Below are 14886 nucleotides of genomic sequence, written 5' to 3' on the forward strand. Positions count from 1 at the left end.
CTGAAATGAACGGCATATTGTGGAGAAAACTGCTCGTTCTCAGAATGATAAGCCCAATGTTTGTGCTCCATGCCAAGGGATGGTGAGCAGGGAGGCCCTTGCTTATACTTATTGCTGTAACAACCAAGGGCAGCCAATTTCCTTATTTGCCCCCTTAGAGGGTTGGAAACGGAAAAAACATAGAGGGGTCACATCGGTGGGGAGGAGGGGACAGGAGAGGTGACCCAAACCTGACCAACTGGGCTATTCCATCCCATCTGCCCCACGCTCAGTATAAAAGCTGAGAGATCAAAGGGTCAGCCCCCTTCCTGCGATGGCTGACGTCCAGAGAGGACTCTGTCTGTTCATCTGCCTTTGATCCCGATCCGTGTGTTCCTGACTCCAGAGCTGGAATCCAGTTCCCATCCGTCGCCGAGTCCAGTCTGGGACTTCCCCAGTGCCTGCCGGTGATGTGACTGTCACCCTGGGAGCTTGATACGGTTTTGTATATATTGTATCTATTTCATTATTTTCTTCTTTATTTTTATTTTAATATTAATTCTTCATTAAAGTAGTTTAGTTCATTCTAAACTTCTGAATCTCCTTATCTCTTTCTCCTCCTCCTCTTTTTGGGGGGGAGAAGGAGGGGGAAGGGCCATCTGTCGGTCTAGTTTTGGTAAATTAGGCCAAAACCACGACACCCAGGTGACCCACCACCAGCCAAGACAAATTCTAGCCCCCAAACTGGCCCTACTGATTCAGCATCCTAACAGAATAATGCCTTTTGCAGCTCCCTCCTTTGCTAAAACAATGCCATGTGGCCTGCTAAACAACTCCTAGCAATTGCCTCAGTTAACCCATTTTAGTATCGATAGTTTTGACGCTTCAAAATCATCACAGGCATGTAGGAAACCATGGGAAGCCTTCTGCTCTTTTTTTCACTTGCCTCTCTCCTCTGCCCAGTCCCTGCTACACACATGAAAATGTCAGACGTTTTCTTTAACTGCGTTGCAAAGATGGTAATACCTCAAAATGACTGCACAATCCCATTTCATAGGGCTTCCATTCAGATATCTATTGTAGATAAGAATAATAGGGTAGGCTGGTGAACAAGAATCCCATTTGGAAAAAAGAAGAAATTGGTGTTTCTGGATTTTTGTTCTATGCTGGAACAAAAGCAAGACTTCGGAAAATCCGGAGGAGGATGTAGAGAGAGGCAAACATACAGCTAGGATTTGGGAAACAGGTTCAAGTTTTTAACATCTCAGATTTGAACTAAGGACCTTCCACCTAGGTTTTCCCATGTCTGTCATGAGGCTATTGCCTGTCAGGTCAGGAAGCGTCTCCTCTCAGCATAAATTCTGCCCTTTCCAGACAAACAATTTTGATCAAACAAATTGTGACTAATCAATCAAAACAATTTTGATCAAACTAAAATAATTTATGTGTGTGTTTGTGAAGTTGTGACCCTTCACCAGTGACAATCCTGATCTCCAACCATCAATTCACAAATTTGTAGACAGTAGTAGCAGAAAAATCTCAATTTACAGTTTCTCATTTGCTACCATAAACATAATTTAAGCATACTGACATTTATGAAGTTGACTGTGGAAATTCATTCACTTTTTTAAAAAATATGTAGGTAGATGAAGCTGGGAATAATTTCAGTTTCCATACGACTTTCTAGATAAAGATTAAAAAAGGACTTCTGGTAGCAGAAGGTTTTCCAGAATCCATATGCCTGCGGTGCTCTCTCACAACCTTTAAACTAAAACTTACTCTATTTACAACAACCAGTCTCCACAGATCTAAATCACTGTATACAGTGAGCAAACAGGAGGAATTTCCACACAAATGACTTCATTGCATCAGCAGGAAGAATTTATAGGGAGGGAGACCAGTACAGAGTTTCACTTGAGTGCTTGCAGGCTGCCTTACTGATTACAGCACCTGTAACTGGAGGAGCTGTGCAAGACAGAGCTACCCTGAAATAAGAATTTCCCCTTCAACTTCCCAGCTGTTTAGTTTGGCCACAGATAAATCCCTGCTTTTGACATGAGCAGCGAGTGTTAGGCAAGATGCACTTCTGAACACCACAGAGTTTCCCAACACCTTGCGTCTGCAGTTTAATGCTCCGTAGTCAACGTATCTCCCAAGATCTGGAAAGAAAGGTAATGGTAGTAGATTTAAGTAAGCTGTTCTGTCCTGAGGAGTTTGGTGGTGACACAGGTGTGCACTCACAAGCTGTTCATGCTTCCCGGCAGAAATTTACACCCCTCTCATCCCCCTCAAGCTACAGCAGGACAACTGTTTAGCTCCCTGAAGCGTTTTTCATCAAAGCCACAAAACGTGGGCTTTTCTTTTTTTAAAATTTAACACCAAAAAAACCCAACAAGCCTGCATTTTAAGCCAGATCTGTTCCCTTATTTGGTTCAAAACTTAATCCCACAAACCGTTTTGTCACTACAACTGAGGGGGCAAGAATGAGTGGGGGGAAAAAAAGAAAAAAGAGGATCAGGGATATCTTAGGCTGGCATTGCTGCCAAACACCCTGGCACACAGACGCTGCTGGAGGCAAAAGACTTTGGCTGTTATGCCCCTTTATAAATACAATTAGTTTTTAAAAAGACAACAAAAAAAGACTCCACACCAAAGCAGGCAGAAAACAGTGCACTGGCAGTGTTCACCAGTGAAATGGCTTTGCCACCACAGGGTCCCTTTTTTCCTGGCTGAGTGATACAGCAGTATTGGGTCCTGATTTTGATGGGAAAAAAAAAATCCCGAAACTCATATACCTCAAGCAAAGAAACAGCGATGTTCTGAATATTTAAAATGTTGCGCTTCCCCAAATTCTCATCAGGCTTTTGAGTTGCAATGAGTAATAGTAAAAAAGACAGCTTTAAGCAGCTATTAAAAATAAAAAATGTTTCCCTGAAATACTCAGGATCTGTCTTCCTTTCACTAGTTTCTACGTCTCCATGGAATCATCCAGGATGAACAAGACCAATTTTTTTTTTTAAAATGTACAATGCAAGTAAAAATAAATCTACCAGAACTGAATTCTGGGGTTTGGATTTTTTTTCCCCTCCCCATGGGAGGGAACACAGGATCCCGATGCAGTAGATGTAGTGCATACTGATCACGGAGCAGAGCAAAGAGAAAGTAGGGCACATCATAAATGCATATGAAAGGAGACATTCAGAACTTCAGGAGTACTGGTGGTATAGTTCCCTCCACAAGGAGGGACACACACTCGCTACCAGCAATATGAGTATCCGCACCCTGACCCTCACCATAAATTCACGATTCACCGAAAAATTACACCTTTTCTGCTGTTGATTTAAGAGGATACATGAAGCACCTTCTCACAAACAGCTGTTACATCCTTTCTTCCCCAACCCTTCTCAGCATTATGTCGTCTCCTCATGTAGACAGAAACTGCATATAATTCTTCTAGTAACAAGATAAAATAGAATTTTGAAGTTAAAAGCTTTGTCTGCTCCTGCAAGAACAATTTTTTACTTTTTCAGTTTAGATTAATAAAAATATCTCATTTATTCAAACACTAAGAAACTGACTGGGAGCCAAGTAACACCTGCTTTGTTCTGTGTCTTTGAATAATGACTGAGAGTATAAAAGGATGAGATGACCAGAGGAAAAAATAAGTAAATGAATTTTACTAAAGATCTATCTAAAAATAATACTTCTGCTTTATTTGGTTTGTTTAAAAAGCATGTTTCCACAAAATGGACATTCAGTACAAACACTGTAAATAATTTACATTTTTTAAATTTAAATAAGCTATTCCACATTTCTGTTTGAAATCGTTCTCAACCAAAACCAGCTTGATAAAAGTTACAAGTAATTCAATACATGACCTTTTAATGTAGTTTTAACATGATTAAATGCATCGTATATTATGCTGTATCAGTACTAAAATGTATAGGTATTACATTTCCTTCATCAGCAACAAAACGTACTTCAACATAATGACTATATTGATACACACAGCACCATGTGAACCAAGTTTGCTTTGGTGAAGTAAATGAAAGATACAAAATAATTTATTTTATTCCCATATTTCTTGCTTGATAATTTAAATCATGATTTGCAAAAGCAGCTCCAAACCCAACCACTCTCACAAAGAAAATGGAAAGAAACTTTTACAATATTAAGGCTTCCTCTAGAGTCTTTGGAAGCCAAAGGGATACACCTCGGGCCTTAAAGCAGGAACGACTGTTTGTGGGACAGACTCTGAAGTGAATTCAGGAACTGATATGGCTTACAAAAAAAATCCTTCCATCTTAATCCTGTCTCTGGTGTCACCTGGAATGTGGCTGTAAGCCAGTGCTGCTTAACACTCTGCACTGTCATACCACTAAATGTCTAAAAAATTTGTCCCAATATCTAAAGTAACCACCTCTTCTGAAATTCATCTCGCCAGGCTTGAGAGATCTCGGACTTGAGAGTCAAATCCACTAGCCTGAGCTAGGGATTCAATGGATTTGCAATTAATACATTGCCCTCAGCTTCTGTGGACAACTCGGGAAGCCAAGGGTAGAACCAGACAGGAGGCCTTTCACTTTAGATGGGAAACACTGAGATTTCAGATGTTTCTCCATTCCAAGTCAGGAGGAAAACATCTCTTTCAAACATGCGCATTCAAAGACAGGGAACCCGAGTACATAAATAGCCCAAGGGCTAGGAGGCTTGCATCAGGGTCCCGCTGGGGCCCCTCTCTCCTGGCTGCAGCCTGGCTTCCCAGGGGCTTTGCTCAGACTGATACGCTCTTGAGTTGTCTGTGCAAGCAGGAATGTCCACCTCAGTCCCTCATATCCCACGTGAGTGCCATGATACTGGCTTACAGCCTGTATAACTGGACTGTTTCAGCTCCAGCCTTTACAAGGCTAAAAGCATTCAGGGGCAGAGACAGACACAAACTATATGGCGGGGGTGAGGAGAAAAGAGAGCTGATTGCACACATCCTTTTTGTGATGGCAACAGAGCACCAAGAACATTCAGGGAAGCAGGAGCACCTAAACCCCCTGCCCTGATTCATTCTTGCTTAGCACTCCCACGGGATACAGATCCGGATCACCTAGGTTCCACTGCTTACTTTTCCTGCTTCAGAGCTGGGACATAAAATGGAATTTCCTGTATCATGTCCCAGAAGTGAACTACCTGGAGTGTAGCAAAGACCTTTCTTCTTTCTCACTTTAAACATCCATCTAGGGCTTGAAAACCCTTTTCCAGTAAATGTAGCTTTGGTGCATCACTGCTTGCAAAGTGGGAGTGTGGAGTGGGGGGAAGGTGGGAATCTTTCCGTAAGAGAAAGCTATTCCTAATTGTTTTCAGTCAAGGATGGTCAGTGTACTGCATTACAGGTTAAAAGCATAACATTTGTGTCTAAACAGAAAAGGTTTTATTTCGTTTTCCCTCGATACGGCAATGAAAATGGCAAAGCAGTGATGCTTCAGTGATAAGTGTCTTTCAACATCCAGCATAAGGAAATGTCTTGCTAACATGTAATTATTTATAAATAAGAGCTTCAGAAACATAGACATTAAATATATTCCCTATTTCTAGCTTAGTAGAAACTAGTAACGTCATGTTCCCAGTACACTTTAAATAAAATGAGGCTAATAAAACATATAGGACGTAAAATGTAGTGAAAGAAAATAAATCAGGCTGAGTACAACGGTCAGGTTATACCTCGAGCATCACCACAACACAGAGTTCATAGAGCATATTATGTCAGACACCCTGCTGTCACACCAGCCCCTTGTAACGCCTTTTTAACTGGGACCAAGTGAGAGCTGCCACCCAGCTCAGCACTTCTAGAATGACTTTGGGTCACCTCACTGTCCATCCCCCCCCGCTGCGTATACTGCAGTGGGTACAGATATCTCAGTAGGCTCACTGCCAACAGACTAAGACAAACTGTAAACAGCAGTAAAAGTCCTGAGCAAATGATGGCCGCAGGGTCTCAACATATGAAACCAGCGGCTTTCCAGAGTGACAGAATGTCCATCTTTCACATGGAGCCCATGTACAAGAGTCAGCAGCAGAAACTGAGTGCAAGCTGTGCCCCCATCTCCTGCACAGGACATAGCTCTTGATATGTTGACTCTGCTAATGTGTTCTTGGGTTCAACTACTGATTCTACACTGCTCACCTAAAAGCAAAGATAACCTCCTTTAAAAATACATGAAATCTACAAAATGTGGATGTGCCAGGATCTATAACAAGATCCTAAAAAATGTGCTGCAGCCAGGATTTTTTCTCCTAGCAAGCTGTCTAGACAATCCATTATGTCTGAGCAGGCAGCGCTGGGCAAGAGCACTTCTTTAAGCACACTCCATGTCGTCCAGCGTTACAAACCACTTAAAAAAAAAAAAGCGCGCTATCAATGCATCCGTATGAACAACTAAAACCACCTCAGCTTGAAAGTTTATTTTGGCCTGTGGAGAGTTGAGTTACCCTTTAAATATTTCATTACCTATACCTTTTGCACTGAAGTGGCAACTTGGCCATCATCTAGAAAATCGTTGTTTCTTTCCTCACAGAAACTGAAAGACATCAGTCAAGCAGCAAAGCAGGTTATCACAATGAAAGCTGGACAACTAATTCTCATCAGGGCTTTAAACTTACCTATTGCTTTCTCGTATTACTAATGCTTTAATGTGCTTTCGCTGGTAAGGTCTGCCCCCTACAGTTTCTGAGCCCTACTAGCGAAGTTATAGGAGTGAAGCTATACCCACGGAATAGGAGATGTGAGTTTGGGAGCACCTAGATTGGTGGATTTATGCTAGTTATGGGACTGATGGTGTCGAGGGTGCAGGTTAATGTCTTTTCAAGGCTGCTCTATCATCTCTGAAAGGTCATGGTGACTGGGAGAGGTGCTCTATGACAGGGGTCGGGGGAAGAAAATAAAAAAAAAAAAGAATCCACATCTCTCTTCAAGGAAGAGTCCAGTGAACTACAGGCCAGTCAGCCCAACCTCATCCCTGGGATGGTTACAGAAGTCCTCCTAGGTGTCATTTCAAAGCACATGAAGGACAAGAAGATGACTAGGAACACCCAGCGGGGATTTACCAAGGGCAAACAGCACCTCATCAACCTGATTGCTTTCTATTATGAGATGACTGGCTTTAAGGACAAGAAGAGAGCAGTGGATATTGTCAACAACCGTGCTGAAGGCACTATAAACAGTCTCCTACAGTACCATTATTAGCAGAATATCAACTGGTAAGCAGACAATAAAAACGGTAGAAAATTGGCTGGATCATCAGCCTCAAAGAATTTTTCCTCTCAAAAGAAAAAACATGCAATTTATGAGCAGTTACAAGGCAGCCTACAGTGATCAATATGAGGGCCAACACTTTAACATCTTTTATTAACAACCTGGATGATCTTAAGTTCATAACTGATCTCAAATTAGGGTGACTGCATGACAAACTGGGGGACAGCACTGCTATCCAAAGGGATCTTAGTCTGGAGATACGAGCTAACAGGAATACCATGAAGTTCAGGGTTATCACACAGCTGGGAAGGAATAACCCCACACCACAGGAGGGGTGCAGGGGGCTGACTCCTGCTTTGTAGACTAGCGGAGGGCAGCTGGCCAGCCAGTTTGAGCATGAGCCAGTGGTGTTTCCTCATGGCAAAGGCAGCCAATCACTTACTGGGCTCTATAGTTGAACAAGTGTGTGGCCAGCATATAGAGGGAAGTGTTTATTCCTCTCTATTCAATACCCACAAGACTGTACCTGGAGTAATGTGTTCAGTTTTGGACTCCCAAGTACAAGAAAGACATTGACCTATTGGAATGAGCCCAGTGGTAGGCCACCAAGATGATTAAAGGGCTGAGGTACCTGGTGTACAAGAAGAGGCCAAGTCTGTTCAGCTTCAAGCAGGGAAGGCTTCTTGCTGCCTACAGCTATCTAAGGGGAGAGTATAGAGATGATGGAGGAAGGGTCTTCTTGAACACACATAGCGACAGGACAGGAGGAAACATACATGAGTTATAACAAGAGAAATTCCAATTAGGTGGAAGAAAAACTTTATCACCATGGAGCGTCAGATTCTGGCACAGGTGCCAGAAAGGTTATGGAATCTCCATCTTCAGAGATACTCACAACTCACCTGGACATGGCCCTGAGCAACCTCATCTAATTGGATCTGCTTCAAGAAGCAAAATGGACCAAACAACCCGAGAGGTCCCTTCCAAGCCAAATTATTCTGTGATCTTTTTTAAAGAACAAATCTAACTATTTGGGCCTAGACATGACCAAGTATACAACCGCACGTGGCATCCTCAAGAAGTAGGCAACTGCAAAAGCTTCTCACATCTTCCAAAATGAAGCAGCAGCTTTGCTGCATGTGTGTTCCCTGATGGGCAGGATGGGCAGACAAATGGATTGTATTTGCACATTTACATGTTTCATCACTGATGTTATTAAAACAACTAGTTATTCTGGCTCCCACCACGAAGGAAAAGATTTTTTCAAAATCTCTGTTTATTCCTTATTTGTTCAGTTACCACTGAAAGCCTAAGAAAGAAGAACAAGAACAGACTCCTCTCCCAAGTTCCATTTGAGTGGCTCAGCAGGCAAGATCTGGAAACCCAAGAGCACCCTCATGTGGCTAGACATTGTTATGAGCTCTCCTTCCTCCAGTTAAAATACACGCAGCACAATCAAAATTCACATTTTATTCACAGGTTTATTTCCCCACCACACCACTGACTAGAAGTAGTACTTAGGCCAGAAGTAATATTTCTGCCACCGCATAGTTCTTCCAACAGAACCTGTTTAAGTCATCTTCTTTCCACAGGGACTGCCACAGGACTGGGTACCAGCAGTCAGAGCCAGCGAGAACCCTGAGCAGCACACTCCAGAAACACAGCACTGAGCTGTATCACCACCTCCTGTGATAACTCTTGGTATTAATGCTCATGCCAAGCTGGAGAGCCACCTCTGCCACTTCTCTCTTTTCTCCCAGTGTTAAAGGACAGTTTTTCCTCAATTTAAAGTAAAACTAGAATTTCCCGGTAGCAGATAAGGGTTTTTTCTTTCCCCTGCCCACCTCTCTCTTTTTTCTTTTTTTTTTTTGTTTTAATAAAGATAGGTGCACTCCTCCTTCCCAGCTCCCCCAGCCACTGCGGTGTGTGCAAAGGAAAGGCTTCCCCACTGTCCAAGCATCACTCACTCCTGTCCATCCCCATCCAACCACCTTTCCCCCAGCTCTTTCTCCTTGTTAGCAGGTAGGCTTTCAAAATAGGCATGAGCCCTCCACCTGCTATGTTCAACCTGGCAGATCATTTTGAACTATAAATACAAGGACTGCAAACTGCATTGGAAGTAAATAAAATGAATGGCCTTTTATTTTCATGTTGAAGCCATTCAAAAGCAGCAGCAAGGCTGGTGCAAAAGGAGGGGTGAGAAGTCCCCTAACTCAGGTCTGAAGATACTGCTCTACCACCAAGCATCATCTTGCTGAAACCATTCTGACCCAGTAGAGATTTTACAAGTCTCCAGGTGGCTGTTTTCCCTACCGCCCGCAAGCTGAAAACTTAAAGGGAGCTAAATAATAATTTTAAAGTGTGGTAGCCCCCAAAATCATAACACCATCCTCCAAGCTCCCTGGCCTTGATCACTAGTAAAAACATACATCACCTTCTTCTCAACTCCCTGTTCTAGGAATAGAGATGTGTATTGTTTGATTACCATCGATGACAGGAGCCAAATGAATTAACGTGACACAAAACATTACAAAGCTAATACAGCTGACAAAATTTAGGAACATAGTGTATTTCTGATTATCATGGAAGTATCCTTCATTAGCTAATATAACATTGTCCAGGGGACAATGACCTGACAGGTGGCAACTATTCTGCTCACTTGGTCTGCTCAACTGGTCTAACAGAAAAAATAAAGAAGTTAAACTTGGAGAAAAGTAGCTTCCAAACTGAATGAAGCTTGAAGCTCACTGTTTCTGCTTCAGATCTGCATAAGAGCTTGCACAGCTGAAAACATTTTTCCCCCCAAGTAATCCGTCAAAGGACACTACCTACCAATCTTAGTCTCATCTTAAAAGAAGATAAAATATGTACATTCCAATCTAAAGCCTGAAATCAGCAGAAACCTGTACAACCATCATTGCTAATCAAAATTCTGGAAATAAGATTAAGACTTCAACAAACATGAACTATTATTTGGGTCCCTCCCTTTCCAGTTCTCTTTTCTAAAAGGAAGATGTCTCTCCAGAGTATAGAATTTAAGTAGATAAACTTATTGTTTCCTTTTATAACTTCTGAATAATACTAGAGACTCCTGCAAAAAGGTATGCCCTCCTACTGAAGAACTTCTGACACTTTTCAACAAATTGAAAATTGCCACTTCATCCTTAAAATCTCCATTTCTTATTGTCTTTTGACTCCTGAAAAGGTCTAAATATTGACGCAGAGAAAGACAAAAGCAGCATGGCCAGCAGGCAGATGCTTGGTCGAGGGAAGTGGTTCTGCTCCTCTACTCTGCCCTGGTGAGACCCCACCTGGAGCACTGCATCCATCTCTGGAGCCCCCAACATAAGAAAAACAGAGACCTGTTGGAGCGATTCGAGAGGAGGGTGACGGAGATGATCAGAGGCTGGAGCACCTCTCCTATGAAGACAGGCTGAGAGAGGTGGGGGTGTTCAGCCTGGAGAAGAGAAGGCTCCAGGAAGACCTTATTGTGGCCTTTCAGTACTTAAAAGTGGCTATAAGAAATAAGAGGACGAACTTTTTAGCAGGGCCTGTTGCAATAGGACAAGAGGTAATGCTTTTAAACCAAAAGAGGGTAGATTTACACTAGATATATTTTTTTGGTTTTTTTGTTTTTTTGTTTTTACAATGAGGGTGCTGAAACACTTCAACAGGTTGCCCAGAAAGATGGTTGATGCCCCATCCCTGGAAACATTCAAGGTCAGGTTGGATGGGGCTCTGACCAACCTGATGTAGTTGAAGATGTCCCTGCTCACTGCAGGAGGGTTGGACCAGATGACTTTTTAAAGGTTCCTTCCAACCCAAACTATTCTATGATTCTAAATAACTGTTCCCACCATACGCAGAACTACAATCAAAATGCCAATGCAGCTGCTGCCATTTCCTCAGGCAAAGCAGACCTGAACTCCTCAACAGCTAGAACTCCATTAATAAACAAAAAAAGAAAACCTTTGGGCATCCTAGTTTCACACAGTAAGTAACCCCCTCTCCTGGACATCCTCCCCAAAAGGTTAACAAAAGCACTTTGGAATTAGTCTAACAAGGATACACATAATCCTGTGGAGAAGGGATCTAAACCACTTCACGTCCATGTGCGGTTATGCACTAACAGAGGTGGTGGCAGCTGCATCCCAGCAGCAACTGTGCTGTTGTTACATATTTAACTGCAGAGCAGCTGTACAGGAAATCTGATTACTAGAGATCACGGTGTAAAACTCACACACTTTCAATGAAACCAAAGCGCTGCCCACAACTGGCCAAGGGAAACCGTGCCTCTACTCTGTCTTCAGCTCTGCTGAGGGTGTTGAGGCCTGGACAGAGAAGCACAACATATACATCATTTACAGAGCACCCACAAAAAACCACAGCCCGTGCCCACACACTTGCAAGCCCCACACCCCTGCTGAACCCAAACACACCAAACACCCTGAACAGAGGGCCAATTAAATACAGTTTACATTCTTCATGGCACATATAGGGTATTAGTGCTGTTCTAGAGTATGCCAACACTTAATTTATCATAGAATGGTTCAGAATAGAAGGAACCTTAAAGATCATAGAGTTCCAGCCTCCCCGCCACAGGCAGGGACACCTCCCACCAGACCAGGTTGCTCAAAGCCCCATCCAGCCTGGCCTTGAACACCTCCAGGGATGGGGCATCCACAGCTTCTCTGCAACCTGTTCCAGTGCCTCAGCACCCTCACAGTAAAGAATTTATTCCTTCTATCCAATCTAAATCTCCCCTCTTTCAGTTTAAAACCATTACCCCTCATCCTATCGCTGCACTCCCTCATAAAGAGTCCCTATTTAATTTACCACAAGCCAACTGATACCCCAAGTTAAGTTAAGAGTGTGGACAAAAGAAGAGGTGAAAGTGTGAGTTATTTACCAGGCTGTCACACTGCCAGTGGAAACCATGTAGCAGAAGATTGCACCTGCTTAATTCACATTTTTCTCTTCATTATCATACAGATACTAGCTCTTTGAAGTTTAAACTACACAGACATTTTACATTTTTTTTCTCCTGAAAAAAAAAGTAGTAGTTTTAAATATTTTTGCAACAGGTATTTGGGGAATCTAAATTTTTGTCATTTTATTACTACTGTTTTAAAACTTAATGTGACTTGGGTAACTTTTTGCTTGGGCTAAAAGCAAGGTTCAGGGTCCAGTAACATTGCAGGTTTTAAAACCAACTTCAGAGAAGGAAGGAAAACTCTGGTTTTCTGGATCTACCAGATGTGTCTTTCAAGATGTTTATACATCTAGGGGGGGAAAAAAAAAAAAAAAAATCTCAGACAAGTCACATTGACTTTAAGACTTGCCTGCCACACCACAGAGACCACTCTAAACAATTTCAAAAGATACAGCCTCTTTGGAGCAATGCCCTGTTCAGTGTTTTGTTACTTCTGCCCCAATGATCACAGGGCTCAAACTTTATATACAGAAAACTTGTATTTTAGTGTAACAGATTAAGACATTCATCCACATTTGTTCTAAAATATCTCATTAAGGAAAAAAAAAAACCAACCCAAACATAACTCAACTGCAGCTTTGCTCAGCCTCAGTGGTAGCCATCAAATGCTAGCAGGCACTAGATACTTGCACTAGAAAACAAAGGGAATAAAAGCATTATTCCTTCAAAACTGGAGTTACTTAATCCTTTTTATTCCTTCTTTTGCCTAGAAAAAGAAGGGAATAATTTTATTTCAGTATGAAAGCAGGAAACCCTACACTCTGGGGCCCACCATACTGTAAATTATATTTATTTTATTTAGGTCAGTAAAATTGTAGCAACCTTTGCCCACACCCTACACTCCCCTCAGCACTACTGCTAGAAAGTCAGTTTTCAAAGTTATGTGCCAGATAAGGGCTTTTTCAGATAACGTGTGGAAAAACAGCGGCATTAAGTGGTTTGTTGGATTACTGACAATAAAACATACCTAAAAGCAATCCCAGGGAGCACAGCAGCAGCTCGATTCCTATTCAAAGAGAGGCATCAAACAAATCCCTAGGTATTTACCCAACAAGTTCACCTGAAATTCACTGGTAGACCAGTACATTTTCAGATTAATGGTTCAACAGCTTTACAATAAAACAGCATTCATGGATAGTCAATCTTCAATTACAAACGCAATACACAGGAGCATTTACTACATAACCAGAAAAATAAAGTAATATAATGGTTTCTGAAGCCTAAAAACATACAGAAGAACATTTTTTGCACTACTGAAATAAAGAGGGGAAAACAAAAAAGCCGGTTTGTTATTCTTGAACGAAAGTTTAACAAAAACTCATTAAAAGACATTGTGAGAATGCGCTGCCACGGGAAAGTATGGCAAATACTTCTCTTCCCCAACCTCTAATTGAACTTCCCCAGAGCTGTAGCAGAACACAGCACTGCAGGACATAGCTCAATTAAGCCCTCTGTAAATTGAAGTATAACTTATGCTGTGTAAAGCACCACGCATCCCACTCTTTAAGCCACCAGGACATACTTCAGGATGTACGCTATACACAAACACCTCAAAAACATTTCCCATTTGTTTACACCAATAAGAATTATCATGTTTAAACAGACTCGCCCACCCCTTAGTGATAATTCAATTCATCCCATTCTGCTAAGCAATTCCAAAATGAACTTCAAGTAACATTTATTAACCAAGTGTTTCAGACCTAAATCAGTGGGATTAAGAGGTATACTGTTTGGTTTTTTCTACAAACCTCAACTTTTTAAGCTATCAAACTACCAAGCAAATGACTTTTTAACCAAAAAAAAAAAAAAAACAAGGAAAAAAATCTAAAGTGAGTAAAAGGTCACATTAAGTTACTTATTTCTGTTTAATTTTAACCACTTGAAGCATTTTTAAATAATCCATTCAACCATTACTAGGAGCAGACAGCTGTTTCTAGCTCTGATACTGTAAATAGAGCATTGCTGAATATTAGTAAAAGACAACAGGGTTATAGGCACAAGGAAGGCAGGACTGCTTAAAGTTTACATTCCATTGGTTACTGTCGCAAGCCAGTGAGAATGACAGACTAGAATTAAAAGACAAACAGAAAAACGATACAATCCGAAAAAAAAAAAAAGAAATAAATGTTTTGAAAACACAAAAGGAAAAGGTGCTTTGCAAAATACTGGTATCCAACCCAAAAAGGTAAATTGTCCAAAGTGTGCATTTTACCCCGAAATCTGAAAGGGGAGATCCAGAAGATGAATCATTAAAAGAGAGTCTATTTAACCTTAGCAGAAACGGTCTCATGGCTTCAAGAAAGCACTCAGGTTAATAGTACTCTTTGGTAGCGTTTCTCAGAGCTAGCTCCAGTTTAATTAACTGTGTGTGTTGACAAATACAGAAGTAGATACTCTTCTTTTGCACCAGTAATATTCTTCTTTACCCTCTGTTTTTTCAGTTGATCCCTTACTAACTTGAGCATTGCAACAGAGCATAACTAGTATCAACACGAGACTGAATCACTTCAACTGAAACCAGCCTAAAAGTTGATTTTGGGGAACCTCTTTGTCTCCAGTCAGTATAACTTCCTTAATGCGATATCCCAACTAATTTAAAACAAAATTACCGTGACTTGACAAAAACTGTCTTTCCAAACTGCTAAGAGCTGAAAATACTGCAAAGCTGGTT

At 41.5% G+C, this 14886-nt stretch overlaps 1 protein-coding gene across 2 annotated transcripts in view; it reads right to left on the reverse strand.

Moving 5' to 3' along the window:
• SLC66A2 (solute carrier family 66 member 2) overlaps window positions 1-14886 on the reverse strand; it is a 64409-nt gene that overhangs the window by 33107 nt on the left and 16416 nt on the right. Inside the window, exon 4 of one of the 2 annotated variants that reach the window (XM_074146531.1) lies at window positions 13183-13221. The exons of the other annotated variant lie outside the window; for it this stretch is intronic. Coding sequence (XP_074002632.1) covers window positions 13183-13221 — 39 coding nt within the window. The remainder of the gene's footprint in view (window positions 1-13182; window positions 13222-14886) is intronic. 2 annotated transcript variants of the gene reach the window in all.

Source organism: Numenius arquata, chromosome 4, assembly GCF_964106895.1.
Source record: "Numenius arquata chromosome 4, bNumArq3.hap1.1, whole genome shotgun sequence".
In the NCBI taxonomy this organism is placed as follows: Eukaryota; Metazoa; Chordata; class Aves; order Charadriiformes; family Scolopacidae; genus Numenius; species Numenius arquata.